A 25,668-nucleotide genomic window follows, 5' to 3' on the forward strand; every position below is an offset into this window, starting at 1 on the left:
CTTCCATGGCTGATTTGGCCAGTGGAGCAGAAGAATCTGCTCAGGGAAGAAAAACTACCTCGCATCTGGAGATTTTTTTCAGATTGGCTATTTTATGAGTGGGCCTTTAGAAATCATCAGTGCATTAAAATTTTACTTTTTCCCAAAGTGAATTCAATAACTGAATACACTTGGGAATATTTAGTTTTCTTTGGAGTATTATCTAGTCTTCTATAAAAACAATACTAAGTTCCTACTACAGAGTTGGGAGAAGGAAAAGCAGAGGCTGAGTAAATATAATGATAAATAACTTTTCTTGGGTATTTATTTACAGAAATCAAATCTTGACCATAATACAGCATCAGTTCAAAGCCCACTTAAAACCCTGTACACTTAAAAATATAATAAATTCATATATCACATAACATCCTTAGTATATTAATTTTTCCATCTCTTTCAAATATACCCCCAAACCAGTAATAGAGTAAAACTTTTTTTTTTTTTTTTACTTCCTGAAGTGTTTTCTTTGCCTCTTTTACACTATGTGGTCTAAGAAAAATAAAACAGAGATTCATTCAAAAATCTACTCAGATTTTTGAGTGCAGCAAAGTCTACTCTCTCTACTTTTTCCAGCATCATTAAGCAAATTCTGCAAATGTTTTAGACACACCAAAATCTCTCATTCATTCTATGAATTCTGATGAAAGCCAGCACTTACCAAGTTTCAAAAGTGTCCTGGAAAATCACCAAAAAGAATGTTTTGGTTTCTTTTAAAGACTACACCCAAAACATTTGCTTGAAAACTTTCTGAATAGTGACATTGCCTGATAAAATCCATGCAGTAGACAAAATATCAGATTTCTTTTTCCAGCTGTCCAGAATCCCATTAGTGCCTCTTGCTTCTATCTGTCTTTTGCTATAATTAGGATGGCTTAGGGTTTATCTGGGCCTTTTTTCAAAACCAGATTTCCTTCCCAGCAGCAGCCCCTGTCATTCACAAGTCCCCTGGTGGTATCGGGAGAATTAGTTGGATGTACACTGCGGTACAGCGATCGTGAACGTGAAGGGAAAGGAAATACACACCTGCACACACACACAGATATATTTGAGCTCACAAATCGTAAAAGCGGAGTCTTACCTGCGGATGATCATGCCAGCCTGAAACCCTGCGTGTTTCAAATGCATCTGTAGCCCACACGCCTTCTCTCAGGAAGCGCAAGGTCTCTTCCCTGGCTAGCGAGCTGGGTGGAATAGGCAGAGTTTTCGCTTCTGGCTCTGCTTGGGCTGGAACCGCAGGGCCTCCTGCAGGAAATTGGGACTTCAGATCAAACCCCTCTGCTCCTGCATGGGAGCTGTCTCTTTTGTCACTCGGGGTTAGTGGGTGCTTAACAGGTCCCTTGGGACAGAGGTGATCCAGGGAGGCTTCCGCTGTCCTTTCTTCCAGGCTGGAATTCAGCCTCTTGGCTTTTCCCTTAATTCCCGGTCGCTGCGTCCTGGCAGGGTTCTCAGAGCCCCTCCGGCTCCATGTGTCTTTCTCCCCTACTCTCCTCTCGGCCGTGGTCTCCAGATGCCGGCGCATCCCGGGCTGTCCTGACTCGCCAGACAAGTGCTTCCCCTCTCTCCCTATCACCGCTTTATCCTTGTTTAGCAGGTTGTCACCAGAGAATTCCTTTCCGGCCTGGTGGCTGTCTCTGGCTTCTCCTTGAATTCCTGGATAACCGTCTTCAGCAGCCTCCGAGGCAGCGGGTGGTTTGCACCTGCCTAGGCCTGTCACCGTAGCCAGTCCATCCTGTTGAGGTCCCCGGGACAGGGGCATCCCTGCTCGCAAGGATGAGGCTCTGCGCGTGGAGGCCCGGCTGCTCCTTCCCCCCACTTCTTGGGGTGGTGAGTGATGACCAGCGGTGGCATCCAGGGGCCCCGTGTCATCCGACCCCGGGGGCCTGCAACCCAATTCTCTGAAGAAACGCTCACACCCACCCAGGCTGCACTCACTGAATTCCATCTCTTCGTCATCGCTTTCTAATAAAAAAACACGCTCTGTCCCCTGCAGGTTCCTCTGCCAGATCGCATTAGAGTAATCTGTCATAACGTCGGAACATTCCAGATACTCCAGGTCATCATCTGAAAACTCCTCGGCACAGGTTAGGGTTATCTCTGGGCAAAGTTCATAGTCACTGTCAGAGTCTGTGCTGGAAGCCGGGGGGCTGACAGGCCTGGCACCTGGAGGAGTGGATGAGTCTGCCCGTGTCAGGGGCAGGCTGCAGCTGAGGTACTTCTGGACTCTGGCATTTTGGTGACTAGAGTTCAAGCCTTCTTCGTTAGGGCCCTCAGGGTGTAAGGCACCATCTGTTAACCTTGGTACTTTGGAATGCACGGTCCTGTGGCCACACACATCTTGTTTATCAGGAGCATCACTTGAATTAGGAAAACGCAACCCGTCAGCAACACCCTCTGTGTTAGCAGCATCACCAGCCTCTTCGGTTTGCCTCGTGTCTTTAACCGCCAAGGGGTTGTCAGAGCCGGATGCACCAGGGTCATGGTCGGCCGATACCTGGAGTGAATGAGCACCGCTGGATTTGGAGGAGGGGGCGTCAGCTGATGTGGGAGGCCCCAAGGCGATACCTTCTCCTTCCTTATAAGGATGCTCTTCCTCATCAGTGTGGTTTGGGCTCTCCTGCTCATATGTCTTCGTGTCGTGTTTCCAACCTGTGTGCCCGTCATCTTTCGGGTTGGGAGAGAGTGGTCGGTCCTCTGACGCACACTGCACTTCAATGGAAGCAGAGCAGCAGATCATCCCAAAACAGTTCTGAGCAGAGACTTGATAAACAGCAGCGTCATTCTGGGTACAGCTAGGATGAAGAGAGGAGACACGTAAGTTTGCATGCTGACATGCCTTACATCATGGCACACACAGTCAATGACCGGGGTTTTCCTGCACACTCAAGATCTGGGGTCCCCCTGAGAAGGGGTTTGTGGTCAGAGGCAACAGGCTGAGATGCTCAGCATTTTCTCTTAAGACTTTCCGCAGTCTTACCCCAAATCGAAAATGCTGAAAATAACTCAGATGAATGGGGGAACAGTTTCTAGTTTCTTCTCTCTTTTAAGTCATGTTATGTTATAGGAACTTGAAGCAGTATTACTTTCTGAAGGAAGGCATAGTACACAAAAAACTAAAGCACTCTAAATCTTATAGTGGACTACTATAAGCACTAATTCTTTTAAAGACTGCTAAGAAAACATGGTTCTTGCCAGGAGGCTGTAAAGCTCATACCATGCTAGGACTGTGTGCATGAAGAACAGTGCCCTTTCCCCTTTAATTTAACATGACTATAAAGTCTAAACCACAGCCACGAACCCCTCTGGCTGGAAACCAATGTCCACATGCCATCCTGACCAGTACCCGCCTGGTGTTCGGCTCTGACTCAGCAGGGAAGAAACTGAATCCTGGCTCACGCCAAGTCTGCTCTCCCTGCTCCAGAAAGGAGGTGCTGGGGGCCCCTCCCTTTCTTGACTGGAGCCACATGGTGCCTGGAGCCTGACTTGCTTTGCTGACCTTTCCCCTTAGAACACGTCTCCAGGCTCTGCAGCCTCAATAAACACGTGTTGTGCCTGCTCTATTTTTTTTATATTAATTTTTATTTGTTTATTAATACTTAGCAGCACCAGGTCTTAGTTAAGGCACATAGGATCTTTGATCTTTGCTGCAACATGCGGGATCTTTACTTGCAGCATGTGGGATGGCGGGCTGCAGTCCATAGGGTCGCAGAGAGTCAGGCACGACTAAGGGACTCGGCATGCACACATGCATGCGTGCACACATGGGACCTAGTTCCCCCACCGGGGATCAAACCCAGGCCCCCTGCACTGGGAGCACCGAGTCTTAGCCACTGGAACACCAGGGACGTCACTATACTTGCTTTTGAATTTGCACTTTTATTTATCTCATTTGATCATTGCAACACTGCTGGTGTATTATGTACTATCCATCTTCAGAAAGCAGGAGCTGAGGGTCTGGCTCAGGCTCAGAGGTGATGGTCAGATCATTAGTGACTCATGCGTGTAAGAGATGCACAAATGTCTCCCCCCAGGAGGGTCAGTGTTAGATGTTTACCGCCATAGGACACAGTCTTCCTTATCCTCTCTCTTCCTTACTGGAGGGCCCTCTTTGTCTCCTGACCTCATATGTGCTCACAAGCCTTCAACTGTTGGGTACCCACTCACATAGGCCTCAACTTCAAAAAGCACAGACTAATTTCAACTGCATTAATACTTTGTTTTGTTGGCAACTTGATTCTCAAGTAGAAGACACTCGAGGTGGCCGAGGTTGGCCAGGCCTGACCCACAGCCAGTCTCTGGATTTGCCGTGGCCAATAGCATGGGGAGAATGAAATTAAGGGCAACTTTCTGGGGGAATGAGTAGCTGCTCCTGTCTATTTCACAAGATTATTCTGAGGTTCAAATGACAAAATCAGGGTGAAAGGACTTTGTGAAGCAGAAACTTTATGCCATATATACTCTATAAGAAAGCAGAAGTGATCAAATGATAATTACATGATGTGATAAGAATGTTAGCTGACGTTGCTATGGCAGTCATATTGTAGCATAAAGGTGTCAGATCAATACATTGTACACCTTCAAAACTCAGTTTAAAAAGGGGAGGGGAGACTTCCCTGGTGGTCAAGTGGCTAAGACTTTGTGGTCTCAATATAGGGGGCCTGGGTTCAATCCCTGGTCAGGGTCATATGCTGCAACAAAGGTCAAAGATTCCACATGCCGCAACTAAGATCTGCCACAAACAAACAAATAAAAATTTTTTTTTAAAAAAGGATGGGGCAGCACTAAGACCAGGTTTTCTCTGGTTCTTAAGAAGTCTGCAGAAACTATCAGGATGACTTGTAAAATCTTACATCAGATTCAAATTCTTGAATCAGAATCTGTGGCTAGGGACTTCCCTGGTGGAACAACGGCTAAAACTCTACACTCCCCCATGCAGGGGGTAGGGTTTGATCCCTTGTCGGGGAACTAGATTCCACAAGTCAAGCGCTTGCACACCACAGTGGAGACACCCAGCACAGTAAATAAATGAACAAATAGTGAAAAAAAAGAATCTGTGCGTAGAGGGCCTAAGAAGTTACTTTTCAAGTTCCCAAACACATTCTGCTACAAATCGTCCTTGGCCTACCCTCAAAGACATCCTCATCCTCATCGTTAATTAGGCTGAGGTCTCTTCAGTTGAAGCTGAGGAGAGCATGGAGAGAAACAGACCTTTGTGTGACTTTCACATGGCCCACGTCATTCCCTTCATGCTTCTTTTTGGTGTGTTCTTGGAGATTCGGCCTCAGTTGAGAGCTTAAATGGGGCTTCCCCAGTGATTCAGTGGTAAAGAATCCACCTGCACTGCAGGAGATCCAAGAGACTCAGGTTCAATCCCTGGGTCGGGAAGATCCCCTGGAGGAGGGCATTGGCAACCCACTCTAGGTATTCTTGCCTGGAGAATCCCACGGACAGAGGAACCTGGCGGGCTTCAGTCCATAAGGTCGAAAAGAGTCAGGACTGAAGCTACTGAGGATGCACACAAGAGAGCGTAAACAGAGAATAAAACAGCCCCCAGGGGCTTCTGGAAAATCCCAAGTAATTCTGATTTCCTCTTCTATCCAGACCATGATCCGTCTGCTGAACGAACCAGCTACCCTGAAGGTACTATGATTCATGTAGGAAGAAGAGAAAGGAAGAGAAAAAAATGAGCCTGAGAGGCACAAAGGACAGGTAAGAAAGGAATAAAGGAGAGAACAGAGGCGATTCGCAAAACTCAAGAAGGGAAAACACAACAAATGTTAGAAAAATACGGAGAAAATCAATGGATTCCGTGCACTTAATTTCTGAATGATGAAATTAACAGATATGAGAATGTTATGATTTAGTAATGTCAGATTTTATGGAACATGTGTTTTAGCTGATAGAAGATTTTAGAAGTCATCCTGAGTATATTAAAGAGGAAGAGGAACTGGATTAAGTATAATTAACTTCTCACTGTCTAATGAGAGCCTTTGAGAGTTATGGTTTGCAGTTGGCACGTCCTAGATAATTACCTCTCCGCATCCTAACAAGGAGGTGGAGAAAATCCGGCAAGAAACCCAGCCTTGTTAAATGCCTCCTCTATTAAACAGTATGCTGGCTGCTCCCTGTCTGCAAAACTAATGCTCAAAGGAGTCATTTCCCCCAAAGTGACAGAGTTGGCAAGTGGCGGAGCTTAGAGAGGAGACAGGGTCTCTGACTCTCGTGCCTGGTTCTGCGTGTCCTGTTAGAAAATACACATTCGGAGGAGGGAAATGACAGGGGCAGAGAAAGGTCACATCTGCAAGTAAAGGGTTTCTTTTCTGAGTTTGCATCTTCATGGGTAAACTGACGACAAGAGTGTGAACCAATATAACGGTAAGAGCTGATGGGGACTCAAAGAGGGACTTCTCCAGTGGGTCCAGTGGTTAAGACTCCAAGCTTCCAACGCAGGGGGCTCAGGTTCAATCCCTGGTTGGGAAACTAAGATCCCACATGCTGCTCAGTGTGGCCAAATAAATAAATAAAATTTTCCAAAAAAAGAAAAAAGAGTCAAGGAGATGGGGGGACATCATGCCCAGCCCTGAAATGACTAAACATCTCCAGGAGAGGTGTTGTAAGCTTCTCAGAGGCGCTTACAGTCAGTTCTGTGCCAAGTTGCATGGTGCATTCCAGAAGGGCAAAGGGAATTCAAAGCAGGGACCTCAGGGGTAGCCGTTGAAACGGCATGAACACAGGGTTGGGGTTTAGAATCTTGGCGAAATGCTGGCAGAGTGGCCTGCCTGTGGGCCCCATGGGGATTTGACTGGAATGCGAAACCATTTGGGAAGAAATCCCCTGAACATACCTGCATACCTCTCCTTTTGGCTGAAGAAGACAGCAGCCTTCCTCCACCTTGCTGTGAAATCTTGCCTGAATACTCTTAGGTTCTTTCTAAATAAATCACTTCCATATTAGAGACAAAGGAATGCGTGAGACCTTAAGTAAATGGGGCTTCTTCTGAGCTTGAACTATTCAGTTTAAACCAAAGGTTCTCAAACATTTTAGCAGCAGGCCCCTTTAAACTCTCAAAAATAATTGAGGATTCAACAGATGTTTGTTTATAGGGGTAATATCCACCAATGTTGACCATGTTAAAGTTATGGAAAAATTGAAAACATTTTTTATTCCTTCAAAAAGAACAAAAATTGCCTTATTACAAGTTTGCATAAATGACATATTTTTATGAAAAATACCAGGACAGCACCAGAGAGGAAAAAAACTTTTTTTTTTTTAAAAAACAAAGTAACATTGCACATGCTAAGTTGCTTCAGTCATGTCCAACTCTTGCACACTGGAAAAGTGGTATTGCTTTACATTTTTTTCGTGTAGGTTGTGGCTTAATAGAAGACAGCTGGATTTTTGTATCTGCTTCTGTTTTCAATGTGATGCACTACAGTGTTCGGGTTGAAGTATATGAAGAAAATCTGGCCTCACACAGATACATTGTTGGAAAAGGAACCAGTATTTTAACGGTCTTTTTTATATGGTTTCAGATAACCTCTTTGATACCACACAAAGATTAGCTGCAATGTGGAATCCAAAACACGATCAATGAATTTTTCATACATGTTACACAGAATCTGTTGGTCTGCACTGCATTTTACATGGATATTTAACCCACGCATGATTTTGTATCATATATTGGTCATTTGGAAAAATTTGGTTCATGAGATCTTCCTAATATTAATATGGTTCAATATACAATATTTTTAAGAATTACATTCGTTAATATTACTCTTACCCTTGTCAGAACAGCTTTGAGGTATTGGGAAGCTATCAAACTTCTAAAGAGATACAAGTTTTCCAAACTTCTAAATTAAGGAAATATTATGAATATTCACTTATAACGATGCGAGTCAATTCTGTGCTAAATGGCATAGACGTAGAAGATGAAAGCATCAGCAAAAACTGAAATAAAGGACCCCTGGAAGTTTCCTCCTTTACAACAAGAACACTGGCAGCATTTGTCTGAATCAACTTTTTCAGAACCCTCAACACCAGTCAAGGGCAAAGTGGGTAGCATTTGTTCAAGAAAAATGGCTGACTCCCAGCAAGAAGAGTGAGTTTTTTGCAATTTAATTCGCCCTAGCCCTCTCCCCTATCCCCAGGTGCATGGTAGTCTCAAGAACCAAGAGCCCACAGTCGGTGAAAATCTATAGCCCAGTACCACTAAAGGAGAAAGAACAGGGTGGGAAGCCCTTGTTCCAGAAGCCCCCTTCCCCGGGAATCAGTATTATGACCCATTTGGTGCTGACCTGGACAACCTCACCCACAAGATTCTCTTTACATGACAGAGCGCAATCAATACGAACAATATTTTCCCTGAGAGCATTTTTGTCCAAAAAATTCAGAGCCAACAGTTTCACATCTAGGCTGCCTGCAGCCGTGGATAACAACTATGGCAAACAACAGGCAAACCGATATGTTCAACTGGGAAGGAGGAGGTTGGTTTCCATTGATGCTGGGGGCGTGGGGTGGTGAGAGGAGGCAGGAGGCTGGGGATAGTGCTAATCCTAGAAGTTCCTTGGGATTCCACCTAGTTGGGATGGTTTTGCGTCCTGTGAACAAGTGTCGTAAATGTGAGTGAGAACTAAGAACCCAGGAAAGGGATCCACAGGACTGGTGATGCGATAAAATAAGAATGTGAAGACATGGAGTTGGGGACAGAATGTATCCAGTACAATAAAAGGCATGGAGTCATGTTTTTCTTTAGCTGTTGGTGCCACAGACCTATCCAAACGGACGCACATTGAAATCCCTCCACTTCTCTCCCCATCATTCTCATCATCCCCGAAGGGTGTCGTGTGTTCAAATGCATTATTTCATGCATTTATCTTTTCCTGGTTGTTGTTATTATTGTTGTTTAGTCGCTAAGTCATACCCAACTCTTTTGCTATCCCACGGATTATAGCCCACCAGGCTCCTCTGTCCGTGGGATTCTCCAGGCAAGAATACTGGAGTGGATTGCCATTTGCCTCTCCAGGGGATCTCTCCCACCCAGGGATCGAACCCGGGTCTCAGGTCTCCTGCATTGCCGGCAGATTCTTTACCACGCAGCCACCTGGGAAGCCCTCGTTCATGACTGCAGTGGCGTAAATAAAATGAGTTGCGTCCGTGTGGAATGCGAAGCCGATGACCCCGCTCCTATTGCGGCTCCCTTCCTTCTGTCTCCTGGAGGTCTTTTGCCCACTCCCCCAAAACGCTCCCACCATCGTTAAAAATGCTGAAACTCAAACTGTGAGATCTGGCCAGGTGCCCTGAAGGCAGAGTTGGTAGGAGAAGAAGCTGAAAGTGTTGGCTAGAGGTAAGATTTGGAACCCTCTCTGAATTTCAGATTTGACTCTATTACTCATTCCATGTTCCAGTGGAAGAAAACAAGACCTGGGAATGAGCTGTCTCCCTGGCCCCTCCCTGAGGCTGCCTGTGCAGCAGCGGGGGGAGGCTGGGCTCATGCATACTTACATGATGACATCCTTGCCCTTCTCGCAGTCAGAGCACGGGGTGAAGGTCATAGTATTTTCTGACACTAAGTGTCTGTATTTTATAACTTGCCTAACTACTGTTGTCCATTTTATAAACTGACTTAATCAGAATAAATAAAGGAATAAGTAAGGCTTGCGTTTCCTTTCCATGCCCCAAAGCTACATTCATTATGGAGATGGAAGAATTCTAACACTACAAACACACGGAATTTCTTGATAGATGTATTTTAAAATTGATGAAGAGATTCCTTGTGCATGCACCAATTTATCTAGTTACTTATCCAACAGATGTACTGAACCGGACCTCTGGAGAGATGAAGGGGGCTTTGGTTTGTGCTGCTCCAGGGACCGTCTGCTCCTGTCCCCTCTTGTGCTCACTGTTACAGAGCTGGCCCCTGGAATCTGCGTCTCACCCGCTCCCAGGGCCACTGGCTCTCTGCTGCACTTGACCCAAAGAAGGCAGGGGATGGGGCTTCCCAGGTGGCACAGTGGTAAACAATCCACCTGCCAGTGCAGGAGACACAGCAGACGCGGGGGCTGGAAAGATCCTCTGGAATAGGACATGGCAACCCACTCCAGTATTCTTGCCTGGAAAACCCCATGGACAGAGGAGCCTGACGGGCTACAGTCCATGGGGTCACAAAGAGTCAGACACGACTGAGAGCACACACCTAGGCAGGAGATGGGAGGGTGGGCAGAGGGGAGAAGCCAGCCTCAGGTGGCATTTCCAGCAGGCTCCACCCTTCCTGCAGCTCCAGTTCCCACAGGACAGCCCACCCAGAATGAACAGCCTGCCTCCCGCCCCCACCCCACCCCGATTCGTCCCTGCAGGTAGGAGATGATGCTTCTTGCTGACGCTTATCTCCAGGGACCCCACTGCCCCTGTCTGGATCAGTCACTTGTATACAGCTTGGTTTTTGTCTTGCTGGTTAGACCCTGACTGATAGAATACTGGAGTGGGTAACCTTTTCCTTCTCCAGGAGATCTTCCCGACCCAGGGATCGAACCCAGGTCTCCCACATTGCAGGCAGATTCTGTACTGTCTGAGCCACCAGGGAAGCATCAGTCATCTTCCTGGTTAGACCCTGACTGATACAGAGATGATTTATTTTACAGATCTTAGAACTGAGGTCCAAGGAAGGTGTGACTGTCTTAAGTTACACAGCCAAACAAAATAATAAGAAACATCTCCCACGTGTAAGGCACTGTGTTAGCTGCTGTGTAGAAGATACAAGTGTTAAAGTTTGAGGTCTTCCCTCAGAAGATCCCCGTCCAATGAGGGAAAGGAGGTGTCCATATAAGCAGCCCCAAGACAAGACAGGATGTGCTAAGTGCGGTTAAAAATCAGAACAATGCTAGAAATCTGGGGGTGGGGAGGTGACAGGTGATGATGAGGGAAGGTTTCCTGGAACTTGAAAGCTGAAGCAGGTCTAAGAAATACACGGTAGGATTTTGGCAGGAAAGGTGGTACGGGCCTGAGGTTGGGGCCGATCGCTCTGGGTATAAGGAATGGCCAAAGGTGAGAGGAGGTGAGAGAGCAACACACGTGTCTCATTTGGAGCCCAGGGGAGCGCTGGGCCGAAAGTTAGGGCAAGCGCACGGTCTGCTGTTGAAGCAGGAAGCAGGATGCTTTAGAGAGTGAGGAGAGACGGGATTAACTTTTACACCAAAGAAAGGGTTCCCCGCTGGCTCCGGTGGTAAAGAACCCGCCTCCAAGCAGGAGACTCGGGAGACACGGGTTCGATTGCCAGGTGGGGAAGATCCCCTGGAGGAAGAAATGGGGTGCAATCCACCTCAGCATTCTTGCCTGGAGAATCCCATGGACAGAGGAGCCTGGTGACTACAGTCCATGGGGTTGCAAAGAGTCAGACACGACTGAACATGTACACACACATACAACACATACACGCACATGCACACAACACATACATGTACATGCACACACGCAGGCAGAAGGTGGGGCTGACCCAGGCCAATTAGGAGCAGGAGGAGTTGCTGACCAGGAGGTGGGGTCCAGGTCATGAATGGCTTTGCATCCCAGCCTGAGGGGTTTGGACCTCACACTCCAGTTCTGCGGGAAGCAGATGAGAGTGCCCATTTCGGGAGGAGTGGAAATCGTTCTGTAAGAGGCTCACCATGTTGCACAGGGTACCAGGGTGAGGCTGAGAGGCCCCGCTCTCCTGAGGCCTCCGGCTAAGCGGGAACATCCCATCCTCCCCTAAGTCCTGCTCGACCTACAAGCACAGACACCCGGCTCATGGCAGGCACTTGAAAAAGGAGACGGAACGTGGATGGAATGAGACTTGCTTCCTTCCCTGGGGGAGCTAGCAACTTGGCCAAGAGATAAGACTTTCAGGTATTAAACAGGGAGCAAGATATGATTTGCAAACTTCAGAGTCATTGAATTCTCAAAGGTACCATGGAGGCAGGGAGTGCTGGTGCCGGACTGGAGGGGAGAGGCCAGGGTGGCTTGGATCTCAGGGAGCAGAGCCAGAAGCGGGTAACCTGAGCCCAGTGGGGAGGATTAGACTTGGCTGGACAGGGAGGAGAGGGGCACCCCAGGCAGACGTACAGGAGCGAGACCCAGCGGGTCACGGGTGAGGGTCGGCGAAGAGCCGAGCCGTGTGGGGAGGAGGCCCTGGAGGATGCGTGTCGGGGGCTGGAAGGCACGGAACTCTGCTCAGGAGCAAACTGCCGGGGCAAGTCTGCTGTTCCTCTTCATTCAAGTGCAATCCTGAGCGGATAGGAAAGGCAGGGGACAGACTTGGCGGCCAGCCTGCCTGGGTTCACACGCCGTCCGTCCGCCGTGTGACAGTGGACAATCACTGGATCTGCACCGGGGCTGACTTGAGGTTACAGAGTTAATTCCTGTAAAGGGCTTAAAGCAGGGCCCGGCGCACACGAAGCTCTAAATCAGTGGTTCTCAGCCCTGCCCTAAAATCTCTTACAGTGCTTGATAAAAACTGCCAGCGCCAGAAGAGTCTTAGGGCAGGGAGACCATTCTGCAGGATGCAGTATTGGTGGGCAGGTGTCATCAGGCATTTTCCAAACCCATGAAATGTACAACACCGAGAGAGAGAGAGAGAGAGAGAGAGAGAGAGAGAGAGTGAGCTCTGATGCAAACCACGGACTTGGGCTGGTAACGGCGTGTCCGAGAGTCTCACCGCTCTGGGCGGGGATGCGGATGGTGGAGAGTCTGCGCTGGGGACGAGGGGGCGGTATGGAAACTGCTTTCGGCTCCAATGCTCTAAAAAATTAAGCCCGTTTGAAAGAGCGGAAAATATTCCCAGTGCCAGGGCCCCACCAAAACAAAACAAAACAAAAAACCAATGAAGCAGCATCTCAGTGATGGGCTGTGCTGCTGGCATTTTTCAGCCTCCCAGGTGACTGTGACGGGCAGTCAGGGCTCAGCAGGCACTGAGCTAAACGGACATCGGCTCGGGGACCTGGTGAAGCAGGTGGGGGAGTCGCTCAGTGGACGGCAGAGGAGGGTTAGGGCTAGGCCCGGGCATGCCAGGGGGTGGCTTCCTGGCTCTCATTTGGCACAAAAGTGCTGAGCACGTGGCAGCTTTTTGAACCTCTAGGATCAAATGCAGACCAACCAGATATTCTGTGAACAAGACATGAGCACACTGGTTTCAGAAAGGAAACCGTTTCATGGCCTTACTCCCAACAGGCTTAGTTAACAGACGACAGACCCCTCTTCTCAAAAGAAAATTCAAGCGAAGCTGGAAACCATCGCCACCGGCCTCACCGACAGGCCACCAAGCTGGCACAGGGTCCCAGAACGTCTCCAGAAATCTCAAAGGACATGGTGACAACAGCGAGACTTCTAGGTTAAATTGCAAATCCATCTATGAAAGACATGGCCTCTTGAGAGCAGGACAGAAAACCAGGCAACCCTGGACCCTGGCTCGGAGGACCCAGTGCTCTTTCAAGGAAGTCAATTAGCTTAGAATTCTGAAGGACTAACACTGTTATTTCATTTAAACACCCGACATGCTCCAAGACAAACCTGGATTTTCTCATCCAAACCGTTTTCCATCTCACCATTCCGTCCTACCGGTTACTGGGGCCGTGCACCCTGGAGTCGGTCCTCCACTCCCTCCTAGCATCCGGACCAACAGCAAAATATCCAGTTGTGTGAGATGGATCCAGAAGCTAGTGGCTTCCTGCCTCCTTCTCCAGGACCACTGTGGACCAGTTTTGTTGGTCTGTCTGACATGTGATTCCCTCTCTCTTGACCCTATTCCATGAGATCACAGGCTTTGCTGCTGCTGCCATGGGTCAAGGCCACTGCAGCAGAAGTGAAACAAAAGGGGTCAACCAGCTTCCTTGGGAAAAAAAAAGTGAAGAAAAATATGAATGGGACATTTGAACAGACAGGGGAAACTGTGATTCTATGCCTGTCTGCTGTCAGTTAATTTCAAATCTTCAGAAATAGAAGTTGGAATAGTGACAGTCAAAAACCCTGAATTCAGGATTCTTACAGAGGCAGAGACTGACGTCCCCTTGTTACCCTAGCAGAGAGAGATTAAACATTGTAGTCAAAAACCCTGAATTGAGGATTTTAGTAGTCCCTTTACAGTGATGCTGCCGGCATGTGTGTTTGGTCAGAGCAGACAACATTACAGAGGCCCTTGGTTTGGGGGAAAAAACTCTCTCTCCTCCTGCCTCTGAAGTGGTTAGGACTCTCTACAAATAAAAACAGTGCTTCAGTTCAGTTCAGTTCAGTAGCTCAGTCGTGTCTGACTCTTTGCAATCCCATGAATTGCAGCACGTCAGGCCTCCCTGTCCATCACCAACTCCCAGAGTTCACTCAGACTCGCGTCCATTGAGTCCGTGATGACATCCAGCCATCTCATCCTCGGTTGTCCCCTTCTCCTCCTGCCCCCAATCCCTCCCAGCATCAGAGTCTTTTCCAATGAGTCAACTCTTCGCATGAGGTGGCCAAAGTACTGGAGTTTCAGCTTTAGCATCATTCCTTCCAAAGAAATCCCAGGGATGATCTCCTTCAGAATGGACCGGTTGGAACAGTGCTTAGGAAAATTTAAACAAAGAAAAGCAAGATCTTCCTGGACCCAGGGATCAAACCTGGATCTCCTGCAATGGTAGCACATTCTTCACCATCTGAGCCACCAGGGAAGCCCCAGCATTTGGACAATCCCCGGCATAAGGTAGGCCTTCCATGAATCCTTTTTTAAAATTTTTGTCTTTATTGAATTTAGTACAATATTGCTTCTGCTTTTCCCCCCCAGTGTTTTGTGTTTTTGGTCATGATTTTGGTTTAAGATCCTGGATCAGGGATTGAACCTGCAACCCCTGCAGTGAAAGGTGAAGTCTTAACCACTGGACTTTTAGGGATGTCTGTGAATCCTTATTTTTAAAGGAAGTTCTCACGATCACTTCTTTTTGAGTTCTACTCTAGCAAGTGTGTTAGTAGACTTGTTTTGGAGAACAGCCCTAGCAGAACGAGATGCAGTGGGGGACAGGACACAATTCTTGGGTAATCTTAGCTTTGGCCCTAACCAGTTCTTAGGAACTTAGATGGGTCCCGCGATCACTCTGGGTCTTAGGTTTATAAAGGAACTGGACTGGACCAATTGCATTTGACCAATTAAATCAGCATTTCTTGGGAGTATCACCTAAGTATCAGTATTTTTCAAGAGTTCCCTAGGGGTAAGGTATAGCCAGGGGCCAGATAATCCATAGAACAGGGCCTCTCACACTTTAATCACCTGGGATCTCGTTAAAAGGCAGCATCTGATTTGCCAGACTCTGGCATTCTAACAAGCTTCCAGGGGAAATCAACTTTGAGTGACAAGGCCTTGGAGTCGCTTCCAGCTCTGTGACTCCACCGTGTCTATGAAGAGTGAATGTCCCTTTATTAAATCCTCAGAAAAATACCAGTTATCACTTGACTGGCACCTCCATTTGAGCTGAGTTTGTAGGAAATGCAGAGCAGATCCCCCTGTGAAACTCAGTGGCTGTTTTAATTGGTTTTGCCTTTTTTATTTATTTATTTTTTTAAAAAATTGGAGTATAATTGTTTTACAATGTTGTGAAAGCTTCTGCTGTACAACAACATGAATCAGCTGTAGGTGTAAATACATCCTCTCTCTCTAGAGCCTCCTGCCCACCCCTCTAGGTCGTCACAGAGCACCAGGCTGAGCTCTCTGTGCTTACAGCAGCTCCCACCAGCTAGCTTCCCTGGTGGCCCAGAGGTAAAGAACCTGCCTGCCCATGCAGGAGGCATGGGTTCTACCCCTGGGTCAGGAAGATCCCCTGGAGAAGGAAATGGCAACCCACTCCAGTATTCCTGCCTGGAGAATCCCGTGGACAGATGAGCCTGGTGGGCTACAGTCCACGGGGTTGCAAGAGAGTCGGACGTGACTTGACTGAACGTGAGTGTATACATGTCACTCCTAATCTCCCAGTTCCTCCCACCCTCTCCGTCCCCCAGCTGTGTCCGCAAGTCCTTCTCTGCGTCTGCATCTCTATTCCGACCCTGCAGGCAGGTTCATCAGGACCATTTTTCTGGATTCCATGCATTATGCATTCATATACAGTATTTGTTTTTGTCTTTCTGACTTACTTCACGCTGTATGACAGATTCTAGGTTCATCCACATCACTATCATTGACCCAATTTCATTCCTTTTAATGGCTGAGTTGGTTTTGCTTTTTTAAAGAACTAGTTGCTCGACCCAGCCAGGAGGAGATAGTGCAAAAACAGACCGGAGAACTTCTCTCTCAAAAGCAGCCTAGGAGACTGTGGTCAGGGAAGGAACTGTTCACAATGCGATGGCTTCTCTTTGCCTGCTGCTCTGTTGTCGGAGCCTTGGTGCCAGCTGCCTCCCGCTTGGTCCTCTTCCCCGGCCCATCTGCCTTGCTCCCATATCACCTGGAGCCTGCTGGGTGAGCCAGCCCGGCAGTTGGCAGCAGACAGGAAAGTGGGGAGCCGGCACAGTGCCCGGGGGAGCAGCCCCTCGCTGGGGGAGGGGTAGGCAGGAGTGGCAAGGAAGAAGCATCCCACAGCTGGGGCAGTGGCGCAGGGAACCGGGAATGACAAGGCCAGAAAGGGGGCGGCCACAGAGCGACCAGAAGCTCAGGCTCCCGCAGCTTAGTGGGCGACCAGAGCCGCTGGCGTGGTGGTCTGGTCCTGCGGCTCCCGCAGGAGGCCTCTTAACAGTCCCTATCTGCACACCCCCTTAAACAGCACAGCCCCTAAAGGACCAGCAGGCTGACCACCAAGAAGCCACCATGGTTCAAATCCTTCCCCCGAAACTCAGATGGCCATCCGGGGAATGGCTCTCTGGGGAGAAAAAAGCGAACTGACAAAGACAGAGGAACAGGAGAAACGCCTGCAGAGTTTATTGAACTCGCACATGTACATGGAGCCTTCACAGGAGAATGGAGACCCAGAGAAGTGAGCAGAACAGGAGGCTTTTATGCAGGGTCGGCACAGAAATGATAAATTTGCGCGAAGGACTGACAAGACAGAAGGTGTGAGCTGTGGGCAGTGAATGGCGAGGAGGTCACGGGAAGACACGCGTGACTTTCATGAGGTTTGTTTGTACAGAATTCTTGCCCCAGTTTCCCCGTCTCTGGTGATAAGAAGGCCTTCTCTCCTCCAGGTACAGGGAATGCACCTTTCACAGGGGAGTTTTATTAATAGGACCTCTTTCCGGGAAGAATGGTGATGGGGGAAGGTCAGAATGATCTTTCTGCTTCTTTCATTTTTTTAAAATTCCTTCAACTTAAGGTCTTTCACATGCCAAGGTATCGTATTTGGGGGTGGCACACCCTACATGCCATCAGCTCTTTCCCCTCCCCTCAGATGAAGATTCAGTAAAGAACATAACAAATGCACCATACATGCATTGTGTAATTCATCCCACAGAGCTCACTGTCCCGGGGGCTGGGGGTGCATCAGGGAACACATCGGACAAGTTTCTGCTGTCCCCATGGAACCTACCTTCAAGCTGAGGGGAAACTATGACAAACAAAAATATAAATAAATACATATCAAGGACTGGAAATAACCCCAGGTGTCCAAGCACGAGATAACAAATTCTGGGTGATCCAAACCACGAAACTCAGAAACATTGCTCAGCCATAAAAGGAGGGAACCACTGATACACCAAATGACACGGATGATTCTTGAATAATTACATGGCATGAAAGAAGCCAGATGCGAAAGAGTACATGCTCTATGATCTCATTTAATTATAAAAATTCTAGAAAAACTTAAGCGAGTCTCCAGGGACCACAAGCTTGCTATATTTGGGGGCATGCAAAGAGGGCCAGAAAGTGGGGGTGCAAAGGGGCATGGAGAGGCCCTTTAGGAGACTAAATGTGTCTATTCTCTTGACGGTGGTGATGGTTCCATGGCTGCACGCACGTGTCAAAGTGCACCAAACTCAACACTTCAAATGGGAAGAGCTCACTCTGTGTCTATTACACCTATGCAAAGCTGAAATTCTGAGTGTGCGTGTGTGTGTGTGTATACCCATATGTACATACATTACATCATGTGCTGCATGAAGACTGAAGCAAGATAAGGAAGACAGGACATGCTGGGGGCAGGTGGTGCTATTTTAGATGGTGGGTCAGAGGTCTCAGGTGATTTTGAGCAGAAACCTGAAGGCAGTAAGAGAACTAGCCACGGGGTTATCTGGGGAGAGAACATTCCAGAAGAAAGAGCAAGGGCCAGGGTCTTGTAGGAGCACCCTAGGCCTGAGTAACACTGGAGCTCAGGGATGGCTCAGAATCTAGTTAATGATCGAGGTCTGAACCGAATCATTGCCCCAGGCTTCACATACAGTCTGGCATCTGTTCTGCCTACCTGGGGAGAGTCCATGCCTTTGGCTAGGCTTCTTAACACTTATAGGACTTCCCTGATAGCTCAGTTGGTAAAGAATCCGCCTGCAATGTAGGAGACACCGGTTCGATTCCTGGGTCAGGAAGATCCCCTGGAGAAGGAATAGGCTACCCACTCCAGTATTCTGGCCTGGAGAATCCCATGGACTGTACAGTCTGTGGGGTTGCAAAGAGTCGGACACGACTGAGTGACTTTCACTTCACTTCTTAACACTTATATAAGCCCTTGTCATTCTAAACCAGCTCTGGAATCACACTAAGATTCTCATTCAAGAATTCTAAGGGCTTCCCTGGTGGCTGAGTGGTAAAAATTCCGCCTGCCAATGCAGGAGATACAGGTTCAATCCCTGATCCAGGAAGATCCCACATGCCAAGGAGCAACTAAGCTCATGACCACAAGTACTGAGCCTTTGCTCTGGAGCCCGTGCTCTGCAACAGGAAAATCCACCGCAGTGAGAAGCCTGAGCACCACAACGAGAGAGCAGGCCTGCAGCAGCGCCCACTCGCCACAGCCAGAGAAAACCCATGCAGCAACGAAGACCCAGCACAGCCAAAAAATAAATATATTAAATTATTTTAAAAAAGAATTCCGAGATCCGTTTGGCCCCCATCTTCTCTAAAATGGGAAGGTAACCTAATCCCACTTTCAAACTCCCATGACTAAGAGTGACTCACAGTATCTAACAAAACACAGAAGGCCCTGAAAAAAGTGAACGTTTACCTGGCATTTGCTCAATACCAGGCACTGTTCTAAAAACCTTCTATGTATTATCTCAGGACGTCTTCCCCCAGCCTTGCAAGGTAGATACTATTATTATTCCCACTTTACCCTTTATGGGGCTTCCCTGGTGGCTCAGAGGGTAAAGCATCTGCCTGCAATGCAGGAGACCTGGGTTTGATCCCTGGGTCAGGAAGATCCCCTAGAGAAGGAAATGGCAACCCACTCCAGTACTCTTGCCTAGAAAATCTCGTGGACAGAGAAACCTGGTAGACTACAGTCCACGGGATCACAAAGAGTCGGATACGACTAAGAGACTTAGGGCTAACAGTTGAACCTGGGAGGTTATGACTCTGAAGCCAGCCCTTGTAAAATACCCACTCATGGCCTTGCAGAGTGCAGCAAATCTCTGATTCTTAACCAGTGGTCCCACATACACCCCTACTGGCCTGGTCCAGGCCTGACCCTGTGCATGGTTGGGACACCTTCCAAATTTGGAGCAGTGCTATAGACTGAATTGTGTCCCCTTCAAATTTATGTGTTAAAGCCCTGACTCCCAATATGATGGTGTTTGGTAACAAGGCTTTTGACAGGTGATTAAGTTTAGGTGCGAGCCGGGGCGCTGAGCGAGCCGGCGCACTGAGTGCGGCCGAGAGGAGCTACTCCACGTCCGAGGTCAGGGGCAGCGGCCTAGAGTGCCAGCCTGAGACGGTGCAGGAACAGCCGAGAGGAGCCACCCTGAGCCCGAGGCCAGGGCTGGTGGCCGGAAGGAGCAACCTGAGGAGCAGCGGCTACGCAGGCGCAGGAAGGCCTAGAGGAGCTATCCCATGTTGAAGGTCAGGAACGGCGGTGGTAAGGAGATATCCCTCGTCCAAGGTAAGGAGCAGCAGCTGTGCTTTGCTGGAGCAGCCGTGAAGAGATACCCCACGCCCAAGGTAAGAGAAACCCAAGTAAGATGGTAGGTGTTGCAAGAGGGCATCAGAGGGCAGACACACTGAAACCATACTCACAGAAAACTAGTCAATCTAATCACACTGGGACCACAGCCTTGTCTAACTCAATGAAACCAAGCCATGCCCACGGGGCAACCCAAGACGGGCGGGTCATGGTGGAGAGGTCTGACAGAATGTGGTCCACTGGAGAAGGAAATAGCAAGCCACTTGAGTATTCTTGCCTTGAGAACCCCATGAACAGTATGAAAAGGCAAAATGATAGGATACCAAAAGAGGAACTCCCCAGGTCATTAGGTGCCCAATATGCTACTGGAGATCAGTGGAGAAATAACTCCAGAAAGAATGAAGGGATGGAGCCAAAGCAAAAACAATATCCAGTTGTGGATGTGACTGGTGATAGAAGCAAGATCTGATGCTGTAAAGAGCAATACTGCATAGGAACCTGGAATATCAGGTCCATGAATCAAGGCAAATTGGAAGTGGTCAAACAAGAGATGGCAAGGGTGAACATCGACATTCTAGGAATCAGCAAACGAAAATGGACTGGAATGGGTGAATTTAACTCAGATGACCATTATATCTACTACTGCGGGCAGGAATCCCTCAGAAGAAATGGAGTAGCCATCATGGTCAACAAAAGAGTCCGAAATGCAGTACTTGGATGCGATCTCAAAAACGACAGAATGATCTCTGTCCATCTCCAAGGCAAACCATTCAATATCACAGTTATCCAAGTCTATGCCCCAACCAGTAACGCTGAAGAAGCTGAAGTTGAACGGTTTTATGACGACCTACAAGACCTTTTAGAACTAACACCCAAAAAAGATGTCCTTTTCATTATAGGGGACTGGAATGCAAAAGTAGGAAGTCAAGAAACACCTGGAGTAACAGGCAAATTTGGCCTTGGAGTATGGAATGAAGCAGGGCAAAGGCTAATAGAGTTTTGCCAAGAGAACACACTGGTCATAGCAAACACCCTCTTCCAACAACACTAGAGAAGACTCTACACGTGGACATCACCAGATGGTCAACACTGAAATCAGATTGATTATATTCTTTGGAGCCAAAGATGGAGAAGCTCTATACAGTCAACAAAAACAAGACCAGGAGCTGACTGTGGCTCAGATCATGAACTCCTTATTAGCAAATTCAGACTCAAATTGAAGAAAGTAGGGAAAACCGCTAGACCATTCAGGTATGACCTAAATCAAATCCCTTATGATTATACAGTGGAAGTGAGAAATAGAGTTAAGGGCCTAGATCTGATAGAGTGCCTGGTGAACTATGGACTGAGGTTCATGACATTGTACAGGAGACAGGGATCAAGACCATCCCCAAGAAAAAGAAATGCAAAAAAGCAAAATGGCTGTCTGGGGAGGCCTTACAAATAGCTGTGAAAAGAAGAGAGGCGAAAAGCAAAGGAGAAAAGGAAAGATATAAGCATCTGAATGCAGAGTTCCAAAGAATAGCAAGAAGAGATAAGAAAGCCTTCTTCAGCGATCAATGCAAAGAAATAGAGGAAAACAACAGAATGGGAAAGACTAGAGATCTCTTCAAGAAAATTAGAGATACCAAGGGAACATTTCATGCAAAGATGGACTCGATAAAGGACGGAAACGGTATGGACCTAACAGAAGCAGAAGATATTAAGAAGAGGTGGCTAGAATACATGGAAGAACTGTACAAAAAAGATCTTCACGACCCAGATAATGATGGTGTGATGACTCACCTAGAGCCAGACATCCTGGAATGTGAAGTCAAGTGGGCCTTAGAAAGCATCACTATGAACAAAGCTAGTGGAGGTGATGGAATTCCAGCTGAGCTGTTTCAAATCCTGAAAGATGATGCTGTGAAAGTGCTGCACTCAATACGCCAGCAAGTTTGGAAAACTCAGCAGTGGCCACAGGACTGGAAAAGCTCAGTTTTCATTCCAATCCCAAAGAAAGACAATGCCAAAGAATGCTCAAACTACCGCACAATTGCACTCATCTCACATGCTAGTAAAGTCATGCTCAAATTTCTTCAAGCCAGGCTCTAGCAATACGTGAACTGTGAACTCCCTGATGTTCAAGCTGGTTTTAGAAAAGGCAGAGGAACCAGAGATCAAATTGCCAACATCTGCTGGATCATGGAAAAAGCAAGAGAGTTCCAGAAAAACATCTATTTCTGCTTTATTGACTATGCCAAAGCCTTTGACTGTGTGGATCACAATCAACTGTGGAAAATTCTGAAAGAGATGGGAATACCAGACCACCTGACCTGCCTCTTGAGAAATCTGTATGCAGGTCAGGAAGCAACAGTTAGAACTGGACATGGAACAACAGACTGTTTCCAAACAGGAAAAGGAATACGTCAAGGCTGTATATTGTCACCCTGCTTATTTAACTTATATGCAGAGTACATCATGAGAAATGCTGGCCTGGAAGAAACACAAGCTGGAATCAAGATTGCCGGGAGAAATACCAATCACCTCAGATATGCAGATGACACCCCCCTTATTGCAGAAAGTGAAGAGGAGCTAAAAAGCCTCTTGATGAAAGTGAAAGAGGAGAGTGCAAAAGTTGGCTTAAAGCTCAACATTCAGAAAACGAAGATCATGGCATCTGGTCCCATCACTTCATGGGAAATAGATGGGCAAACAGTGGAAACAGTGTCAGACTTTCTTTTTTTGGGCTCCAAAATCACTGAAGATGGTGACTGCAGCCATGAAATTAAAAGACGCTTATTCCTTGGAAGAAAAGTTATGACCAATCTAGATAGTATATTCAAAAGCAGAGACATTACTTTGCCGACTAAGGTCCATCTAGTCAAGGCTATGGTTTTTCCAGTGGTCATGTATGGATGTGAGAGTTGGACTGTGAAGAATGCTTAGAACCAAAGAATCGATGCTTTTGAACTGTGATGTTGGAGAAGACTCTTGAGAGTCCTTGGACTGCAAGCAGATCCAACCAGTCCATTCTGAAGGAGATCAACCCTGGGATTTCTTTGAAAGGAATGATGCTAAAGCTGAAACTCCAGTACTTTGGCCACCTCATGCAAAGAGTTGACTCATTGGAAAAGACTCTAATGCTGGGAGGTATTGGGGGCAGGAGGAGAAGGGGACGACAGAGGATGAGATGGCTGGAAGGCATCACGGACTCGATGGACGTGAGTCTGAGTGAACTCTGGGAGATGGTGATGGACAGGGAGGCCTGGTGTGCTGTGATTCATGGGGTTGCAAACAGTCGGACACGACTGAGCGACTGAACTGAACTAAATTTAGGTAAGGGTGAGGGTGGGGCCCCCATGACAGGATTAGTGCCTTCACAAGAAGAGAGAGCAGAGAGCCTGTCCTCCCCCAATCACTTTCTCTCTCTTTGCCTCGTGAGGAGACAGCAAGAAGGCAGCTATCAGCAAGCCCAGAAGAGGGTCCTCACCAGAACCCCACCCTCCTGGCACCCTGATCTCAGGCCTCTAGAACCATGGGAAATAAACTCCTATTGATTAAGCCTCCCAGTCTGTGGTATTTTTGAGCTCATACAGGCAAGGTCAACAGATAATGCCATATCCAAACACCTCTCATGCATCGAGCTCATTCCTAGGTTCAAGGGTGGCTCAGGTGTGGTTTGGAAGGGGTCCTGGGAGGGTCCAGAGCATCAGGCTTCCCCATCCACATGTGTGGGACTCAGCCTGAGGCTTGGGCTAATGGCTCAGGACCTGAGAGGTTGAACGTGCTGGGATTGGTCCAGCCTTATAGGATTCATAGAAAGGGAACCAGTGCCTGGGTTTTGGAGCAGGCAAGCCAGGCAATCAGAAGTGATAGAGTCTGAGGCAGGGGTCCAAGGCAAGCATGGAATTCTAAGACAGTGAAAGGTAGAGGGTGGTGGGGAGGGCAGGAGAGGCTTCCAGGGGCGATGAAGCAAAAGTGGAGGTAAATTTCATGGGAGACCTTTGACAGGGAGAAAACAGGGCTAGGTTGGTCAGGACAGAAATAAGTTCCCAATCAAACTATGTTCTTAGTCCCGTCCCTCCCTGCATCTCCCCTCAGGGTTGAAGCAAAACTTTTCTGGGACTCACAAGACCTGATTCAGTTCCAGTTGCCCTAACTCACTGTCAAGTAACTTTAAAAAAAAATTTTTTTAACATTATTTATTTATTTGGCTGTACTGGGTCTAAGTTGCAGCACACAAGATCTTCAATCTTCACTGAGGCATGCAAAGATCTTTAGTTGCTGCACATGGGATCTTTTTTTAGTTGCGGCATGTGGAATTTTAGTTCTGGTTCCCTGACCAGGCAGGGAACCTGGACCCCCTGCATTTCAAGGCAGAGTCTTATCCCCTGGACCACCAGGGATGTCCCTCAGGTAATGTCTCTATGAGGTTCACCTTGAAAGAGGACATCAACGTTGGTCAGGTGATCACTAGTGCAGGAATTTCTGCATCAGCTGGACTCTCCATCTTCCCAATTCTCAGAAACTCACCCCATGATTCTGGGATTACAAAGGAAGAGTGAACCCCACTTGGCCCATGAACTTCCCTCATGTTACTGGTCTTCTCCAAGTTCTCAGAAGGTGTCAATGGAGGGGCCCTTCCAGAGCCATTCAGCTTGTGTCCAGTTTCCAGTGCACCTTTCTCTGGCTATCCCACCATCTGGGGAGGGACTCTTGGACTGGCCTGTCACCTCAGAGCTGTGGATCTGCCCTGAGAGCCAACACTGTGGTGGGAGCAACCCATCCAAGTCCTGTCCCAGGAAAGAATGAGCTGGCACACAAGAAAGGTTGAGCATCCAGTGGCGTGGCCCTGTCACCATCCACTCCGCTGAGACACTCACCTGTGAAGTTAAAACCGGAAAGTGAAGACAGGCAGCACATTATCAGCACGGCCTTCTCATCCCGGGGACCAAATGGGTGCTTCTCATCAGACCCTTGCGACTCACTGAGAAACTGCTCCTGGCCGTGGTCGGAGGAACAGCCACGAAGCACAGCGGCTGAATTCATTCAGGAAGAATGCTGCAGGAGCCCGCCCTGGCTCCATGCTCGGACACAGAGCCGTCCCGGTGCCAGAAGCACTAGCACTCATCTTTAAGATTTGTGACACCTACTTAAGCTCACGGGAACACAAAGTTCACAAAATGCTTTCCAACCTCGGATGAAATGCCTTTCCCTCTTGGCCAAATTGCAGCAAGCTTCAGTCATCTTTATTTCCACCCAATGAGTCCTTTATCAAACATGTTAATTACATTTTCTTCTCCAAGAGGGAAATAGCAGATGGGGGAAATGCTGCCAAACTTAGCTGCCTTTCTTACCTCTAAATTGCCCTGTTTTTAATCTGTTCCAAAATTATAGTTCGATGTCTGCCTGCCAATGTAGGAGACACAGGAGATGCGGGTTCAATCCCTGGGTGAGGAAGATCCCCTGGAGAAGGAAATGGCAACCCACTCCAATGTTTTTGCCTGAAAAATCCCATGGACAGAGGAATCTGGCAGGCTACAGTCCAAAGGGTCGCAAAGAGTCAGACACAATTGAGCATGCGCATGGCTTGGCGTGTTGGGGAACATGTTCAAATTGCACAAAGCAACAA

The 25,668-nt window shown here is 47.8% G+C and overlaps 1 protein-coding gene and 1 long non-coding RNA gene across 2 annotated transcripts in view; one reads left to right on the forward strand and one right to left on the reverse strand.

Moving 5' to 3' along the window:
* ALPK2 (alpha kinase 2) overlaps positions 1-25,668 on the reverse strand; it is a 141,778-nt gene that overhangs the window by 88,181 nt on the left and 27,929 nt on the right. The window contains exon 4 of the mRNA XM_052660223.1: positions 1,118-2,828. Within this exon, the coding sequence (XP_052516183.1) occupies positions 1,118-2,828 (1,711 nt within the window). The remainder of the gene's footprint in view (positions 1-1,117; positions 2,829-25,668) is intronic.
* The window catches only part of LOC128067273 (uncharacterized), a 44,090-nt gene continuing 20,517 nt past the window's right edge, over positions 2,096-25,668 (forward strand). The window contains exons 1-2 of the long non-coding RNA XR_008201381.1: positions 2,096-2,850; positions 5,638-5,745. This is a non-coding gene — a long non-coding RNA (uncharacterized LOC128067273). The remainder of the gene's footprint in view (positions 2,851-5,637; positions 5,746-25,668) is intronic.

Source organism: Budorcas taxicolor, chromosome 22, assembly GCF_023091745.1.
Source record: "Budorcas taxicolor isolate Tak-1 chromosome 22, Takin1.1, whole genome shotgun sequence".
NCBI lineage: Eukaryota > Metazoa > Chordata > Mammalia > Artiodactyla > Bovidae > Budorcas > Budorcas taxicolor.